General features: G+C 38.6%; 1 protein-coding gene across 2 annotated transcripts in view; it reads right to left on the bottom strand.

The window, feature by feature from the left end:
* Window positions 1-990: 990 nt before the first annotated feature.
* The window catches only part of LOC120423619 (homeotic protein distal-less), a 77,026-nt gene continuing 59,130 nt past the window's right edge, over window positions 991-18,886 (bottom strand). Inside the window, exons 4-7 of one of the 2 annotated variants that reach the window (XM_052710676.1) lie at window positions 8,226-8,370; window positions 7,681-7,778; window positions 7,295-7,494; window positions 991-2,055 (exon numbers count right to left, since the gene is read on the bottom strand). In XM_052710676.1, coding sequence (XP_052566636.1) covers window positions 2,034-2,055; window positions 7,295-7,494; window positions 7,681-7,778; window positions 8,226-8,370 — 465 coding nt within the window. In that variant the 3' untranslated portion in view covers window positions 991-2,033. Of the gene's footprint in view, window positions 2,056-7,294; window positions 7,495-7,679; window positions 7,779-8,225; window positions 8,371-18,886 lie in introns of both variants that reach the window. The other variant, XM_039587489.2, reaches the window with a different exon arrangement.

The following is an 18,886-nucleotide window of genomic DNA, read 5'->3' as shown; positions in this document are numbered from 1 at the left end:
GGGCAAAGAATTGTCGTCCACCATGTTGACCTCCAGCAGCAGCAGCACCAAACCGGAAGCGTTGATGCAAGGTACATTGCTGCTGCGGCAACAACAATGTAGAAGGACGGACCAAGAAACGCCGTCGTAATTACAGGCTTGTTTTGTTTGCGCTGCTGAAGAACCTTTTTCACTTGTTACCAATTGAAGACTAGTTGGGGATTTTTTTCGGAATTTTTTAAAGCAAGACAATTTGTTTTCAATTTTTATAATAATATTTTAATACCGTCTTTCGAATTTTGAAATTTACATTCACAATCATTACAGAGCTTTTTATAATATAATTTGCATTTCATTATATCGTTACAATATAATAATAAACAATTCTTAACACCTAGAGTCACGACCAAGATGCCGGCGGAAAGGATGCAAATTTCACTCGCGAGTTGTTTTCCAATTTTTGAATTACTTTTACTTATTTTGTTGCCATTTCCGGTTGCATCAGCCCTGCATATTGTTTACTCTTTGTTTTCTGCTTTTTTTTCTTTATTATTTTCCTTTATTAAAATGTTAAAATCATTCGTCCAATTCAATCAACTGAATTTTCCAAGTCTGCTTACTCGCGTAGTCATTTTAAATATTTTATTACAATTTTTAACTTACTTGTATCCTTGTATTGTTTCTGCTCATTATCGTTTAGTGTTGTAGTTTTTTTTTTTGCTTCTCTATTTACAAATTTGCTTTAAATGTCTGCGTCGCATTTAATTAAATTACCGGCTAATCACAATCGTCACTTTCGTGTCCATCTACCTTATTAGTACTTTTACAGAGCAAACCCCATCGGAACTCGTGTGCTCTCACAGACCTTCGCATTCATTCATCCCCACTCACTCGGCAAGAGCTTTTTTATAATTTTCGAGACGTCGCCTAAATTCGATCAATGCACTGTCAAACAGAATTTCGCCAGCTCTCGCTGGTAATTTGCCCACAATTTTTGGATCTGAAAATTAAACCTCTTGCGCGCGCGCGTTACGAAACTGTGTGCACTCACTCTAAACTGTATTTTGTATGTACACTTTATTTGATACTTAAAACTTGTCCACTTTTTTTGAAATTTCTACTAACTCGATTCTCTAACGGTTTTGCTGTTGTTTTGTAGTGTCTTTGTTTTTTTTATCTTTTTTCATGTGCTGTGCTCTTTCTATTCGGTTGGAATGTTAAATTATTCTGTCTCACTAGTATTGCATTCAAAGCTATATCTCCGTTTCAATGGCAGCAAAAATGGATTCTAGAGAAAAGAAAGGTTTTAGGAATTCTAAAATGCCAAGACCATTGGAATGTTTTTGTTGCTCACAATCACAATCTATAAAGGAATGTTTCATATCATTTTGTTTCTCCAAATACAACAAGGATTAATTTGTGTTTTGCTTTAAGTAAATTGAGACACTTTCCCCCATTAGTTTTTCGCTTCCCGGTGAAATTCAAACAAAAAAAAGAAGTACAACAAAATAAAGAAAGGTTTACATTACACGTTTAACACTTACGAATATTGCACAAAGCTTTTACACGTTTCTCAACCCCACCCACCACAGTCCTGCAGAACTTTTCGCTCAGTTCATCGCGCACATAGAAACGAGTTTAGCAGTTTGGTTCAAACCAACGAAAGAGAAAATAAACTGGGTACATTTATAAAATTTTCAATCCACCCCCGTCTCTTCAGGGAGAGAGAGAGGGGAAGTTGCTTGAATTTTCCGCTGGAAATGGTTGCGGTTTGCACAATTTCAGGAACTGCACGACGAACACCGTGGGCACCTCGCACAGTGTTGCCGTCGGGAATTCTTATTTTTTTGTTGTTGTTGCAAATTTTACTAATAAAAACTACCGGTTAATCAGATCACTGTTAAGCTTTTTTGTTTGTTTGTTTGTCTTAATTCCTCACCTACAATTTCCCCTGCACTACCACGGCTGCTGCTGCTGCGAACTCTGTATCTAGCTAAACTTTGCTCTAGTACACACTATGTATAATTAAAATTATAATTTACATTCTCGTTTTGTTAAACGGTCCCCGGCCACACTCTGTAAGGATGAAAAGAGAAAGAAAAGTGGGTTTAATATTTTTTAAGAAATGGGTGTTAATTTTAGAAAAGTTAGAGTCAATCTTGTCATTATACAAGGAATTGTATTCATTTCCTTAATTTCTTGGTAACATTTCGGTTAAATTCACCATAATTCCGACCAAATGTTAAAAATCTCCTTCGAAATAGCTAATAGGTAAGATATAGAATAAGAGAACATTTAAATTCAATTTGGTTTAGAAATGTCACGTCTTGATGATAAATTTCGCATCTTAGATATACATGATACACAGTCTAGACTCGATTATCCAAAATTTGTCTAAATTTGACTTCGGATAATCGAATCATGGAAACAAATGTTTTCTTTTTTTGTTCTTTGGGTCAATGAGCTCAAATTTGACATAAAATAATAACCTTAATGATATGGGTTATTCTATCAGGACAATTTATTTGGTTATGTAACAGGCAATTCACCATTCCACTTTAACAATTATCCAAATCTTCGGATAATCCAAACTTCGAACAGTCGGAACTTCAGATAATAGAATTTTTGAATAATAGACGCTTAAGATAATCGAACCTGGGCTGTATTTCTTTATTTATTTTTATTTAAATCATGGATTTTGCTTGATGCCCTATCGCCGTAATAACAATTTCGCCGAAAATGCATTTTTGTAGAAATTGCAGAATTTTGCCCATTTCGTAGTTTCTAAAGATTTTTTAATCATGATGAAATTGAAAAAAAAAACATTGAAACTCATCTACTGTTACTTGAGCCTAGCTTAAGAGGCTGTTTTTGTAAATATTGCTCGGTTTGTTCTAGAGGTCGTATCGAGGTGCTCCGATTTGGATGAAACTTTCAGCGTTTGTTTGTCTATACATGAGATGAACTCATGCCAAATATGAGCCCTCTACGACGAAGGGAAGTGGGGTAAAACGGGCTTTGAAGTTTGAGGTCCAAAAAACATAAGGCTGGTACAAATATTTTTAAAAGTTTTTGTCGCCCCCCCCTTCAAAATTGGCGTGAAAAATCAGGGGGCAAAAAAAATATTTTTACAATAAACTTCAAAATTTCAATGAAAATTCAAGTGCAACCAGCTGAAATCAAATTAAAATACATTCTCCTGCGTTTAAAATTATTTTTAGCATGTTTGGGTTTATTAAAAAATCTTAAGTTTTTTTGAAAATTTTCGATGCAAAATCTTTTTTTTCGATACAATTTTTGTTATTGTCAGATCTTAGATTTTTTGAAAACTAATGATTGCAAAACAACTGAACTAGTGTAAAATGCATTTTAAAACACTTTTTTCATTTAAATGTGAAGACTATGGCTTGTTATTTAAATTTTTATATTTTTTTATTTTTTTGCCCCCCCCTTGACCTCGGCCAGGGCCGAGGGACAAAAACTTTTTTTAATATTTGCAACGGCCTAAATAAAACTTAAAATTTCTCGTATTTCCGTAATCAACTCCAACTCTCTTAGATGCATTCGAAAGGTCTTTTGAAGCACTTCAAAATGAGCCATAGACATCCAGGATTGGTTCAACTTTTTCTCATAGCTTTTGCAAATTACTGTTAAAAATGGATTTTTTTTTAAACCTTAATATCTTTTTGCAACAGCCTCCAACACCCATACTCCTGTAGGTCAAAAGTTATGGAATTTCATGGACTATAAGCCTACGGTATTAACTTTTTGGCCAATCGCAGGTTTTCTCATAGTTTTTCCATTTTTCTATAGCAAACATTTTACAACGTTAGTTTTTGCTCTGTAGGCTTCCATAGCGGCACTTTTTTTTGTCTTAATTTTGACATATTCGGAATCCTCGGAAAATTCCACATAAGTTAGAAGTATTGGAGTTTTAAATTTGATTGGAAAAAATGCCATTTAGAATGAATTAAAATATTTTTTAACAATTTGTTGGACTAGGGGTAAAACAGGTTTTCGCCTACTTGATATAGCATTTAACGTATTGATCACAGGGTAAATAGGATCTATTTTTTTTTTTTCAAAAATGTTTTAATTTATTATTTTTTCAATCAAATTTACAACTCCAATACTTCTAGCTTACGTGCAATTTCCGCGAGGATTCCGAATATGTAAAAATTGAGCCCAAATAGTGCCGCTATGGAAGCCTACAGGGCAAAAACTAACCATGTAAAATGTTTGTTATAGAAAAATCGAAAAACTATGAGAAAACTGCGATTGGCCAAAAAGTTATTACCGTAGGCTTATAGTCCATGAAATTCCCTAACTTTTGACCTACAGGAGTATGGGTGTTGGAGGCTGTTGCAAAAAGATATTAAGGTTTTAAAAAAATCCATTTTTAACAGTAATTTGTAAAAGCTATGAAAAAAAGTTGAACCAATCCTGTCCAAACCAATGTCTATGGCTCATTTTGAAGTGCTTCAAAAGACCTTCCGAATGCATCTAAGAGAGTTGGAATTGATGAAGTTTTACGGAAATACGAGCAATTTTAAGATTTTTTATGTTTTTTGGACCTCAAACTTCAAAGCCCGTTTTACCCTTCTTCTCTTTGTCTTAGAGGGCTTATATTTGGCATGATTCTTCTCGTGTATAGACAAACAAACGCTGAAAGTTTCATCCAAATCGGAGCACCTCGATACGACCTGTGTACTTAGATTTTTTTTTGCTTGATATATTTTAAAAATCTTACAATCACAATCACAATTTTAATCAACTCAAATGTTTCAAACTATGTTTTTGTTATTGAAAAAATATTTTTCAAAATCTACTGAACAATCAAATAGTTAATTTTTGGGTAATTTTTCGATATTTACCCAAAATATTTGCTCGGAATATCACCTTGGAAATTTAATTACGGATTTTGGGAAGATGTATTGTAATTTTCAGAGACAAAATTAATGTGGTAAGTTATTTTTAGAGAAAAGCATTTTTCTGAATACCTACAACTTCGTCGAAGACTTGGTGTCTTTATCACAAAATTCCTTCTCAAGATACAGTTATCGAATATTTGGAAGCAATTTATGTATGACCAACCGATAAATTTAGTGGAGACTTGTGATGTGAAATAGGAAGGGAAAACCCAAATTTTCGATAGTTGAAAAATAACAATAACCGGGTTTCAGGGAAAATTTGGTCAAAAAAAAAGCTACGAACAAGTAAGATCAATGTTGTGAAGACTACTTAGGGGGAGAGGGGGTAATATGCACCCCCGGGGCAAAATGCACCCCCTGCTTTTCTCGGTATTTGGAAGAATTTTCCGGGGAAAAACCATAAAAATTGGAAGCTTAACATTGCTAAACCATGCTGGAAAAATTTGAGCATCGCAATATAAAAACAGCTCAAGTTATTTGCAAAACTTTAAAATGTTGTGTTTTCATCTAATTTTCTTTGCACTTTCATTATGATTTTTGGACAATCTAAAAAGCATTTATTGATATTGTAAGTGTTAAGGTTAATAGTTTTTGCCATAATCTTCATTATTCTGTAGATAGATGAGTCCAAAAACATCAAAAAATGCATTTTTAATTATTTTTTTTGCAAAAAGCGTGGTCGGGGCAAAATGCACCGCTGTGAAGCTCCTTAGTAAAAACAGCGGTGTCATCTAGTGGTGACTAGTGAAAACTGATTTTACCCGGTGCATTTTGCCCCATGTTGTGGTGCATTTTGCCCCGTTGTTGTAGTGCATTTTGCCCCAATGTTGCGGTGCATATTGCCCCGCATGGTTGTTTGAAATGAATCAAAAATGTTTTTAGGAATTTGATATTTTCGAACAATTTGGAGGTTTTTTAAGACTTTTTTCACATGGATGACGAAGAATAATAGTTGTTTTAGAACATCGAACATAATTCTTCCACAGTAATGCCGTAATGGTTGAGAAATCACAGTTTTCCCTTAGGGGGTGCATATTACCCCCTCTCCCCCTATTTTAAAAGTATGAAATCGGAAGAAGAACTGCTTAACATTCTGTCATTTGTGTGCTATATTTTGATACGCCTTGTCAATCTACAGTAGACGTATCATAAGATAGCTCATGAATAACGATCAATTAAAAAATTAAAACTTTTTTTACTGCTCAAATTTTAATAATACAAAAACTCAAATAAAATCTTAATAAATCATAAACTATAAAAATCATCTATTAAATATAGAAAATTAGAAACACTTGTTTTAGGCGATCATTTTAAATGAGAAAATAATCACAAAAGAGAAGATCAATTAATGTTATAAATTTGATATAACAACAAAATCAAAAGTTTCAAGTCCATAGAAGATAAAATGAGCTGAAAGTAAAACAAATATGAGAATATGTTGCCGAAAATCGAGAAACATTCCATTTTAGGGAAGATTCAATGAACACACTTTTCAAGTCTTCAATAACCCAGCCTAATGTTAATGTTGGAAAGAATCCAAAAAAAAATCCAGAGTAAAGTTGATAAAAAATGGTAAACGTTCAAAAATATGGTCACGATAAAATTACATTAATCTATATATATAAAAAATTTCGCCGGTTTTGTTCGAACGCGAATCAGTTGAACGCGGAACGTCGGATCGAGGCGCTTTTTGTTGCGTTAGGTTCGTGTAAGCCCAAAGAAGGTTTATATGCTAAAAAAATGCCACTTTGGCCACTCTGGGACCGATTCCGGAGCAACTGCAGATTGTATGGGAAAATTTACGTAAAATCAAATTTTGATCACAGGAGGCTGAATAAGCAAACAAGCTAAAAACGTCAACAAAGGAAAATAGGCAGAACGAAGTTTGTCGGGTAAGGCTTGTATAGTATAAATCCTCAAAAGTCACAACTACAACCTAATAATTTCAGAAGATTGCTCATTAATAAGAAAAAAATGATGATGATCAAATAGAAATTTAGATAAAAGGTAATAAAATATTAATAATAAGACATCCATCTAAGGATATAACATAATTTTGATTAAAATATCTGTGATAAACAAAAAAAAGCTAAGTATTGTTTGCTGCCGCTTCAAATATTTTTTTTCAGTAGCATCTACGCAAAACTCTTCACAGGTCAGCAAAAGGTTATCACAGATGTTGTATGAGTCTCTCAATTTTTCGCTGAGTAACGAGTTACGAAACAGGCACCCAAAAAAAAAATCTCCCAAGAACCCCAAAACAGGAAAAGCATCCCACAACAAAAAATGAACAAGCTAAAATAAAAACCTTCCAAAGCACACGAAACAAACAAATACACCTGAAAAAGGGAGAGAGAGGGACTACACACAGCAAAAATACCTACGTTAATAGTGATGGATTCGTTTCCGGTTGATACCAGTACTGAGGTACGTAACCGCCCATCTGGGGCGCGTGGGTCGGCTGCGGGGGTGCGTGGTTCGTCTGCGGGGCCATCTGCGGCGGTTTGTGGTCGACCCAGTGCGGCGGGGGTTTCTGCTCCCAGGGCGCTTGCGAGGGCGGACTGAGGCCTGGAATTCGATCAGCGGTAAGGTCAAAGGTGAGAACGCTATTAGTGATCATCGCATTCATTGGAGATGGGATGGTGGGATTTCGGCAAGAACCGCTTGGAAAGAACTCCTCCAGAAAACGTCAACAGTGTTGGCGAAAAGCTTCGTAACGCGGGCTGACAGCAGTTCTTTCCTAGCGGTACGCTGGTTTTGCACACTTACCAGGTGACAGCTCCGAGACCGGCGTACTCGACGGCGTGGGACTGTGTCCGGGAGGTAGAAAGTGCGACGGCGATCCACTGCTGGAGCCTCCGCCGGGTGCTGGAATGGAAACGAAACAAACCGAACAAAAAACAGGGAGTTAGTGCGTGGTCAACAGCAGCTGTCCGTCTGCAAACAAATGCCACTGCCGGCCGACCGGCAAGCTGCACGTGATCCCCCCGAGAACCGATCATTATTCCGCGGGTTTCGCGCAAACCCCTAATTATATCCTAATTTATTTCTATTTTAGACAGTAGTCTATCGATATTCACGGTTCAAGGGCTGGCGTTTCAGGAAGCGCCGGACGGCGCGGCGTGGCAGGCAATAAAAGTTATTAAAGACCATCCTAGACGAGCATGCGGCCGCCGGAATGAACCGGAGAAGGGTGCGCGGTAACGGCGGAGCACCGAATCTGTCGCGTCTACTGCACCACACGCACGCACACTCTGCCGTGGCGTGCAACTACAAGCAAACAAACAGCTACACGGAATAGGAGGAGACACTCACCTTGGTGCATGTTTTGATGCTGCGACGGACTGTGACCACCCTGGTTCGGCGCGCCCAATGGAAGTCCTCCCCCGACGCCCGGTGCCTGCGCTGCCTTCATCATTTTCTTGTACTTTGACCGTCGGTTCTGAAACCAAATCTTCACCTGTGAGAGAGAGAGCGGGAGAGAGAAAGAAGGAGAAAGAGACGACACGTTAGTGCGATGCGACATGCTTGTTTTGGTTATGTGTTTTATTGGTGTTGCGCGACACGCAGCGTACCGCTGCAAACAAACGGGGAATCACGTGTGACAGCTACGGGAGGGAAAGAGACGAGCGATGTTGCAATGTGTGCTCTGCGACACGGTCGTAATTATGTTGCTCGCAAAAACGGCTGAAACGTCACGAAAACGTTGACGCACATTGACCAATCTGGAAACAGTGTCTTCGTTTTCGAACTGTTGAAATCAATGACATCTCTAAGAACAACAACACGCGTTTCCAGAAACGCTGATGCAGTGAATCGCTGAAATCTGTTCCAGTGCTTCCCCCTAGATCTCCGATCGTGTGCGGCCACTTCACAACCAGCAGCGCGTATTTACTGCGCCGGAAGTGTTTCATTAATCGCTCTTTATCAGTTTTAATTTGTATTTATGCGTCCCCAGCCCGGCCGTAGTCGACCAAATCTGGACCTGGACGTACTAAATCGCGGAGCACCATCATAAATTCATCAGCTCCACGGTTTGACCGCTCGAATCTCCGGACCCGTTTTTGTTTACACACTTGGGACAAAGTCGCGGGGCCCAGATTAAGAGTGATTTTCATCTTCTCCAGCACAGAAGCCAAAACAAAGACTGGGCCACTAAATTGACACTAACGAGGCCCCGTCCAATCAGGCCCAGCTGCTGTGGGAGAATTCCCTGCCCGAGAGGTCTCAAGAGGTTTGCGCGGCCGAGAGTTCGCACGCAGATGGAACTCGAATCAATTTTAATAAACGCGCCAGGCCAGGACTAATTTATTTGAGGTTATGGCGCGGGAGGCCACGCAGATTTGCGACAGCATCAATCACCGCGCGAGTCGCATAGATCCAGTCAACTCTCTGGCGTTGACGACGTGTATTAGCATAAAATAATGAATTTTAAAATGGCTACCAATATCGGGCGAGAGTGACTGGATCGGCGGTTGGTGTCATAGCTGGATCGCACTTTTGCCTAATTTTAATAATATTTCAATTAAAATGATAAATTTATTCGACACAGTTCGAGCGCTGTAGGTATTTGTTCATAGAGTAATGTTGAAGACTGCATGCGTTGTCGCAAAAAAATTGCACATTTCTCTAAGTTGAAAACATAAACAACAATTTGACTTGAACTCGCAAACTACTTCTATCATGTGACTACAAAGAGAAGACTTCTAGACTTTTTTTTTGATTAGGTCCGTTGCATTGAGTGTAACCCTTTCACACCATATGTCAAAGCCCATCGGAGTAAGCGGGATACACTCAATGTTTACATTTGTTTATAGGACCTAATCAAAAAAAAGTCTAGACTTGTTCCATTTAATTCCACTATATATTTTAATATCTTGACAGATAGGTACTTCTTTCGTCTACTTCATACTTGCAGACTTCATCAGTGTTATGTCCTTGTGTTCTGGGTTCTAAACTTGGCATCTTCTAACATGGAATTTAAACACATTGTGCGTTGTTTCCATTTTTCGTGCTTGTTCACGATTTTCGGAACTCATTTTTCTCCGTGTAAACAATGAAGGATCTACACTAGGGTGACAAAAAAATGAAATTTTTTGAAAATCTTAAGAGATATACTCTGGCTCGATTCTTTAGGGAAAAACAAGTTACCGTGCCTATTTTGAACTAAACCACACAGAAAAGAAAATGATGGTCATATTTATCAGGAAATGGTGACAGATTTAGTGGCAAAAAAATGATTAATTTTACCCCAGAAAATGATGAATTTTCATCAGTTTTTGATGAATATTCATCAGGTTCACATTGTTGAAGTCCGCAAAACGATCTGAATTATTAGCGATTTAAACAAGACGGTTTTGTGTGAATAGATTTATTCTCAGCAATTTTAAAGATTTATACACAGAAAAAAATGTTGGTAATATTCATCAGGAAATTAGGACAGATTTTGTGTAAAAAAAAGTGAAATATTGCATCAGGTATTGGTGAATTTTCATCATTTTATCAGGTTCACATTTTTACACATTTTTTGAGTAATATTACCCAAAAAAGAGGTAATATTCAACCAACCAAATTTTCAGTACCCAGTTCAGTGCTTAAACTTTAACCGATTTTACTGTAAGTTTTCAAAGTTACCTATTTTTGCTTGAGGAATCCCTGAGGACGACTTTTTTCTATCATCACCCTAATTTACACCTAGTTTTCCAGATATTAGATTTTGTCACTGAGCCTCGTACGAATCTCGCAAAATAATGCTGTTTTCGACCAAATTTTTGATAATTTATTTTCAAGGTACACAGCTAAAAAAGTAGTAATCCAGCTGCGTGTAAAAGGCCTGGGTGTAAAATAAATTTTGCATTATTTTATGCAATTTTATGTGATTTTACACCCTGAAATATGTAGTCCATCAGTATGGGAAACCTACTTGACCGAAATGTCAAGCTCATATATGCGTTTATCCTTACAGTTATTCATCGGTCTGATGGCCGAGTGGGCTAAAGCGCCAGTCCTTACTGTTGGTGCTGGGTTTGAATCCCGTCGGTTGCAACTTTTTTTTGTGTTTACAAAAAATGTACATGCAGTGTGTAATATTAAGTGTTTATTTTGACGAAGGTGATGTGCATGCTTTTGCATGCGATTTTACCATCGGATTTTTTGCTGTGTATGTAAGTCACTACACAGAAAAATAATGATGGTAATATTCATCAGGGATTGGTGAAACATTTTGAATTATAAAAAATGTGAAATATTACATCAGGAATTTGTGAATATTCATCAGTTTTGGATGAATTTTCATTAGGATCACAATTTTACACATTTTTTAGGTAAAATTTCTAAAAAAAATTGGTTATATTTAACCAACCCAAATTTCAACCTTCCAAAATAAAATTTTTTTTTCTATGTATAAATTAATCAAAAGAAAAATTGTAATAAAAATTAACTAAAGCTGTCAAAATTTCAAAAACCTTCAACAAATTAACTTTTTGACCTGTCATGTTTTTTTTTGTCAAACTTCACCTCTACTTCTCAGCCCATTTTTTGTGACGACCTCCATCGTTGCCATCTTTGGGTGAATGACGGGGCAACCCGGTGCTGCTTGGAGCCACCATCTAATTCATCATTTTGAAGCCACCCCCTTCGCTTTGACATTTTTGTTTCGAGCACCACACTGCTGGTTAATGTTGCTACACACTCACCAGCAAAGACAACAGGGCGCACATTCCACAGTTTGGGGGAGGTGACGGCTAGGGTGGTCCAAATTGATTTTTTTATGACTCCATCAAAAATTATTTACTAATAAAAAATTAAAAACAAGTCTTGAAGCTCATAAACCAACAACAAGGAAATTTTCAAAAGAAATGTTGGGTCACTCTAACGCCCAAGCCAGTCAGTCAGTCAGCCTGGTCGCGATTATAATCAGTCGTCACACGATGACAGTCACGCAATTCTAGGAACATGCCGAATAATATAGTGGTACACGAGAGAGAGAGACCCACGCAAAAAAAAAAGAACGACAACATTACAGACGCCAGGGCTGAGGGCTGAGAAACTTTGGTTGGTTCTGCTCAAGTCTTCTGTGGAAAAAGGGGGTGCTGCTGCTGCACACGTTACGCCCACGTGCGTCTGCTCTCAAAACCCCCCATTTTTTTGGGAAGTTCAAACGACAATGTCAGCCGGCGCCGTTGAAAAGAGGTCAGGCGAAGAGCATGTCTTCGAAATGTAAAATTTCGTGGTTTCTTTAGTTCAAAAATAGAAATTGACATTTGATTGTAATACAATGACAAAAAAAACGTGTTACAACATTGGAATTTTTCAGCCCAAGTCGTTCATTTATCGAGCCTTTGCAAGTTGGATACATACGTCAAGTGCTATAATAATCGAGCTTTGCAACGGATTTAATTGATACAGATTAGATAAGTGTCTACCTTTGTTAGCACGATTTGAATAGTACGGAGACTGCTGACAAAATATAAGTATTCTCTTCAATGTTCAAAACAACAATTTTTTGTTTTCATAACCTTTCTAGTTTAAGAAGTGCTCCAGTTGACTTATTAAATTAAAATAAGGTGGTAATGGTGACCCATCAATTTTGCCAAATATTCCACGGTGTACGCTTCGTTATCTTCCCCCAACCAGAGCCAGTCAGCGCCAGAAGCGGTTTCACGATAAATGTTGCGCCAAAATAAATCTGCGAAACTTTTGAGAAGGGTCCGCAGTTAACCGGGGAGCACGGAAGCCAAAACTCGGGGGGAAACATTACCAGCAGAGGGTTTTTTTTTTTGTTCTGTTTGCTGCGCCCCAACCCCGCGAAACAAAACGGACATCAGCATAAAACGTCAGTAAAACATTGATCAACATGTTGTTTCTCCGGGGGGGGGGGCACAGCATTTGAGACTCCCTCGGCTGTGGGAAGGGGAGGGGTTTTGGAGGGTTTCCTCCGCGTGGTGAGAAAGAAAACATGAGCCCAGAAGCTAAATATTTTATGCAGAATAAAATATTACCGCGCAGAACCAGCCAGTGTTGAAGTCAGTCAGGGATTGAGAGGTAGGAGGGATTGTACTAGTAGCAGTTTGAAGAATCAGATCATTTTAAAACCAAGAATAGGCAAAAAATACAATTTTTAAATGCATCACAAAGCGCCTACAACCAGTAGGGGAGGGTGGGGACACTTAATCCACTTTTCTGTATCGCACATAGCTCTCTCAATGTATAACAAACGTTTTTTTTTTAACTTGTAAAAAATATTTGAAACCAGCTAATATATTTCCAAATATTAGTGTAACTCCATCTCCCTTCAACATTTTGAGAAAATCTTAAGCAAAATGTTTCTTATTCATCAAAATTATTTTTTTTTCTGTAAATTACAGCAATTTTAACTAAATTATGAATAATTGTGTTCAAAATTAAACAAGTTTGGTTTGAAATATATTTAAAACATAAAATATTCATATTAAAAACAAAATTAAGCTGGTTTTTAAAAGCTAATCTATTTTGTTAACATTACATAAATGCATAATTATAATATATTAAATAAGTTTTAAATGTTTTCTATACTTTCTATAACATAGCATTATTTAACCACATGCTGACGAGATACAGGCTTGGGATCGATACAATATAGTTTACAGTAGAGACCCATTGCCTCTTCATTTTACATCTTAAAACAATAAAATGATTTTTTCGAAGTTTTTTACACGTTTTTTCAAAAATCATGTTTTTTAGAAAAATTAGTTTTTTGACCATTTGGTGCCAACACTCAAAAGAAGGCATTTTTATTATCTGAAACATATCTATAAATAAGATTTTTTTAAAATTATTTATTGTGCACTCCAATTTTGTGTGTGAAAAGTCGAATTATTATTTTTTTGTTTGAAAAGTCGAATTTGAAAGACAATGTTATTTTTTTGAGTTTTTATTTTTAATGAGAAGTCAACTATATTGAAGACATTAAATCAATCATTAAAATTACATTTAAAAAATCTGCTCTCAAGATACAGATTTGTTAATATTTTAATTTCAATATTTTGATGGACAGTAGGGTGCCCAGAAAAAAAGCCCTGTTCCACAAGCGGATGTTTAATTGGGTAATTTTAAGCATTAGTACCAATTTTTAGCGAAATTGTTCGATATTAAACTATTGATACCCGATCGTAACGTTGGTGAAAAAAATGTTTTTCATTAAAAAAAATACTTTTTTAAATCGCCAATAACTTTTCGGGATCGAGTTTTACAGCTTTGGTAAGTTCTACAAAGTTGCAGGGCATTAAATTTTGAATGAAAATGAGATGAGAATATTTGGATGCAATAGCGTAAGAAAATTGCGTTTTTCATACATTTTTTTATTTTTTTCCAAACAAACTTCACCTTTGAGTATCAATGGGTAAATGTTGAACTAATGATGCACAATGACTTCTTTGGTCATATAAAGGTGCACACAAAGTTTTACCCAAATGATAAAAACAAAAAACATGAATGTTGTCCCATTTTCATAGAATTCTTTTATGTTTTCCGTATTTATTTCAAGTTTTTAATATTAAACCATTTTATTGAGATTTTTGGCAAATTCACACAAATTGATTTTTTTAATTGTTTTTCTAACAAACTTATGAAATATGTTGGCTGAATTTTCTCAAATTTTACTCTTTGATATTTTACTGCGGAATTCTGAACTTTTTTTCAATTTTTGCTAAAAGATTTGCCTTTTGTTCATTTTCTGTCAAATATTTATTCCAAACAAAATTCATTAGAGCTTTGTAATGAATAATGAAAATTTAAATAGAAATTTAACAGTCAATTTAACAGAAAATATCTAAAACATGTTTAACCTTTATCTTAGTATTATATGGAGCAACTATATAGTATATGAAATGAATTAACTAAGTCAACCCATTTACGATACTAAAAGCCTAAGCATGAAGCTTTTAAAATATTTCAAAGCTCGATGTCCCTTTTATTGCCTCAGCCAAAGTTACAACAGCAAGGTAGTGCAACAATTTATGGCCTCAACATTCTCATTCCCCAACTAAACAATTATGCACGTTCCAATTATGCTCGTTAAACAATGGATCAGATGAAGAAACAAAACAAAAAAACGGCGCACATTTCACTACAGCATATCATGACGGATGGAACCGTTCGCGCCTTTTTCCCCCTCCTCTTGTCAGATGAAACCATACTCGAAGAACACACACAATTCAATTAAAAGTTATTAAATTATGAGAAAAAAATATGACCGCAAAAGATGTTCCTGCATTCCGCAACTCGAGAAAAACCACTTTATTAAAAATAAACGCAAGCTACACAAAAACCACTACGTCGAGCAGCCGTCAAAAACCGCAAAAGAAGTAAAAAAAAGTTTTGAATTAATTTCGAGCAATTAAGCGGAGCTATAAGAAATTAAAGTCACTTCTCAAGTTGTTCGGTTTACGGCCCGCTCCCCGCCACCACTCTTCCTCGAAGTTGGTCGATCAATCGTCGTCGAACTGTGAAACTTTTTCCCCTCGATCGGAAAAGCTCGAAACCGCTTCTTCCGTTTCGTCATTCCTGGGGTTCACGTCGTAACCTGGGACGACTCTCTTCCTCCAAGCGTATGCATATTTTACGCTTGACAAATCTAGCATGACCACTTGGGGGACGCGATGCAACTGCTGCATATCGATGCATTTTTTAGCGTTAGTTGGATTCGGGAAAAAAAAGATTGTCATCGTTACGTCGAAGTTGTGAAGAAGTTGATTAGTTGGTCGTAAATTTTCCACGAAAACTGTCGTTGTCGGGCGAGCCTGTTTAATGATTAATTCGTTTTTGGGTTGGGAAAGCTTCTTTGTCATTTTGTTTTTTTTTTCTTTTAAATGATTTGAAAAAAAAATTAAAACCGTAAAAATCGTGTGATTCAGAATTATTAAATTTTAGAAATTACGGAATTTGAATTTAAAATTACATGAGTACTGATCACTCAAGGGATATTAGACTACAACAAACAAACAAACAAACTCACACTTTTTGACAGTTTGCCAATCTAACCTGCATACATTTTGCCTTGTTTGCGAGTTTGGCAAACTGTCAAACACGAAAAAGTGCAAGTTTGTTTGTCATAGTCTAATACCTGTTTCACTCAAAGCTGAACGAATCATTAGCGAACACGATTTCATAAACCTTCAAACTGGTTGTTGCTAGCTTTCATCAAACCCCAAACAAATCTCATACACATCAGCCCTAAACCACCTGTCCGAGCTCACAAAAAAAATCGCTGCGCATCAATTCCCGTCCCAAACAAAAAGTCCCAAAGTCAACAAAAAACATTGTTCTCGCTATACAGCACAAAACCTCCAACGAGTTCCCAACCCCGCACGGACACTTGACAGATTTCTGACTGACAGCAGCTTGCCAGCCGCGCGTCCGGAGATGACCAAGGAACCCTTGAAGAGTCACCCTATTGTACACACCACCGCGGCAGAGGAAAGCGCTCGCGCGCGCTCTCGCTCGCTTGACGAACGGCGATGGATGGATGGGCTGTTTGGAGTGACGTTTGCACTTTTCAGGTGTGGTTCCGCCCCCACACTACACAACGCAACGGTTTGACAACTCCGGGAGAGCGACGGCGCGAAAACAAAGCCCATTGTGGATGTTTTTTTGAAAAACTAATCAAAAGGAGAATAGGGAAGCACTTTCTATGCGCGGAGAGAACTTGCCGTGGACGGGGTCTATTCTGTTGTGATTAACGGGGTACACCACACCACAGCGCTGCTAAGATGATGGCCCGACATGACCCACGAGGGCACTTCACCGACCGGTTGGTAGATGGATGGGGGTACACATTGTGGCATTGTTGCTGCAGCACCTGACGTGACAACAATCCGTAATTAATTGTCTATTTACCGGGTAGAAAGGTAGTACGGAGAGAGGCGCAAGAAAAAAAACCAACACAGGTTCCGATGGATGCCCGCGCCCCTAATCCGGACGGACTTCTCCGGGGGACGCGAGCGCTGCGCGCGCGAAAAAAAAGTAAGGTTATGTTTGACCTTAACCTTAGCGTGTGCTTTGTTTTATCTCACTGCCGCCGCCGGTCTCGGAACGCCACATCCGTCGCCGCAGCCGCCACGTCAGGGGGCAGATGGATGATGATGGAGGTCGTTTTGTTTGCAGATATTGAAACCTCAGCGGTCGCGCGCGCTCGCGAGCTAAAACAGTTTCTTCCTAAACGCGTAAAACTTAATTGCTATAAATTATCTTCTTCTTGCTGCCGTTGATGCTTCCACAGCTGAGACGCCGACGGTGTCGGCGTCATCGATGTGAGCACGAGCATGAATTTTGCCAGCTCGAGACATCCGCGAACGTGTACGTCACGGGTAGAGTACCGGCGAGCGATGTAGATGATGTTGTACACACGGCCTACAACTAGTTTCCGAGCGAGTTTTTGCTCGCGCTGTGTGCAGAGTGTGTTCATTCATCAGTGCGCGGCTCAAGATGTTGATTTGCCAGATTTTACAGCGTTGTGAACGATGTAGAGCTTGGTTTTTGCCTGATTGAACATCGATGGTTGCATCAGGTAGGGTGGATGCCGAACTTCCGACTAGCTTAAGACATCCTCTAGTGGCTCAGAATCCAGATTTCAACTGTCTACAATCCAGCGAGTCTCATAGACAAACAACCAAGTTCTACACTGCATTGATCGATGATCTGCAGTCTTCAAACCGTTTACCAAAGCAATATGCAAACCAAGATCATCGCAACAGCTGTCATCGCAACTCGGCCACCCCTACCGGAGCTTCCCGATAACCAGCAATTGATGAGGTGCTCGCGCAAGCTACGCACTAATTGTACCTTCGATTTCAATTAGGTGCCGAGCCCACGTGAGATTGCGGGGAAAATTGAGTGTTTTGCCAGTCCGTGCCGCATGCGATGAAAACAGATCGTACGCGATCCGATTCGGCGTTGACTAGGCCGCGAACACAGAGTTGCAAACCCAGCCCGGGGAAATCGCTGATCAAACCCGTAGGAAGTAATTACAGCTCAGAGGGATTGCACACTCAGGTGCTTCCGGGTGACCGTTGCGCGACCGGGTCAACGAAAGCGACCCAGAAGAAGACGTACGGTCGCAGGAAAATCGGTCAACTTCGACAGATGATGCCCGTGGGAGACTAGCCCGGCCCGAAATTGACGTTTACGTATCACATTGTGCAGCGTGGCGTGGCGAAGGAGCCCGAGAGGGGCAAGTGTATACTTGAGAACGCGTTAGGTGTTCCGCGGAGCGTAACGAAGGCGGAGGAGGATTCCCGGGGAATTCGAGAGCATCCAGCAAGAAAAAACAACAAACGACAATAATAACATTATAAACATGGTTCCCCCCGTTGAATGTGACTACGACGGCGGGGGATTCTCGAAAGACAATGATTTGTAAGCGGAAAGCACAGGAAGACACACCGCCGCGATGTCACAATCACTATTATTTCTTTTACGGCTACGGCATTTCTCATGGTTTCGTCGTCGGTTCTGGTTCGTGCGTTCACCCGGTTCGGAGATCCGCACGCGATCCTGGAGTAAGCAAAAAAAATACGGTCCGATCATCCAAACAAGTCCCACATAATCAATCATTTCCCGGCTCCCCCGTGGAGATCGATCACTATCGCTTACAGTAATACAAATTTATTTCATCGACCCGCGTTGATAAATTAAATTGAGAACCAGACGCGGCACGCAGTCGTCTCCGTCGTCGATGACAACTGAACTCGAAGTGACAAGATCGTGGCAAGATAAGCGTCACAAGTTCATGTCGCGCCGCATCCCTCCCGACTGTCAACCGGAATGGACATTGCGAAGAGATGAAAACATTAACTAATTTAAAATCAATAAAACTGACATAACCATAAATCATATGTCCCTTTTTGTGCCGCGGCGAGACCTAGAGGGAACACCGCACGCTGTTCGCCGGTCATTCCGACATCGGAAAACCAGTAGCCAATTCCAACGGTCCCGCTGAG

Source organism: Culex pipiens, chromosome 3 (genome assembly GCF_016801865.2).
Source record: "Culex pipiens pallens isolate TS chromosome 3, TS_CPP_V2, whole genome shotgun sequence".
Taxonomy (NCBI): domain Eukaryota; kingdom Metazoa; phylum Arthropoda; class Insecta; order Diptera; family Culicidae; genus Culex; species Culex pipiens.
Note: the sequence above shows the minus strand (reverse complement) of the source record. Positions and strands in the feature narration are given on the sequence as shown.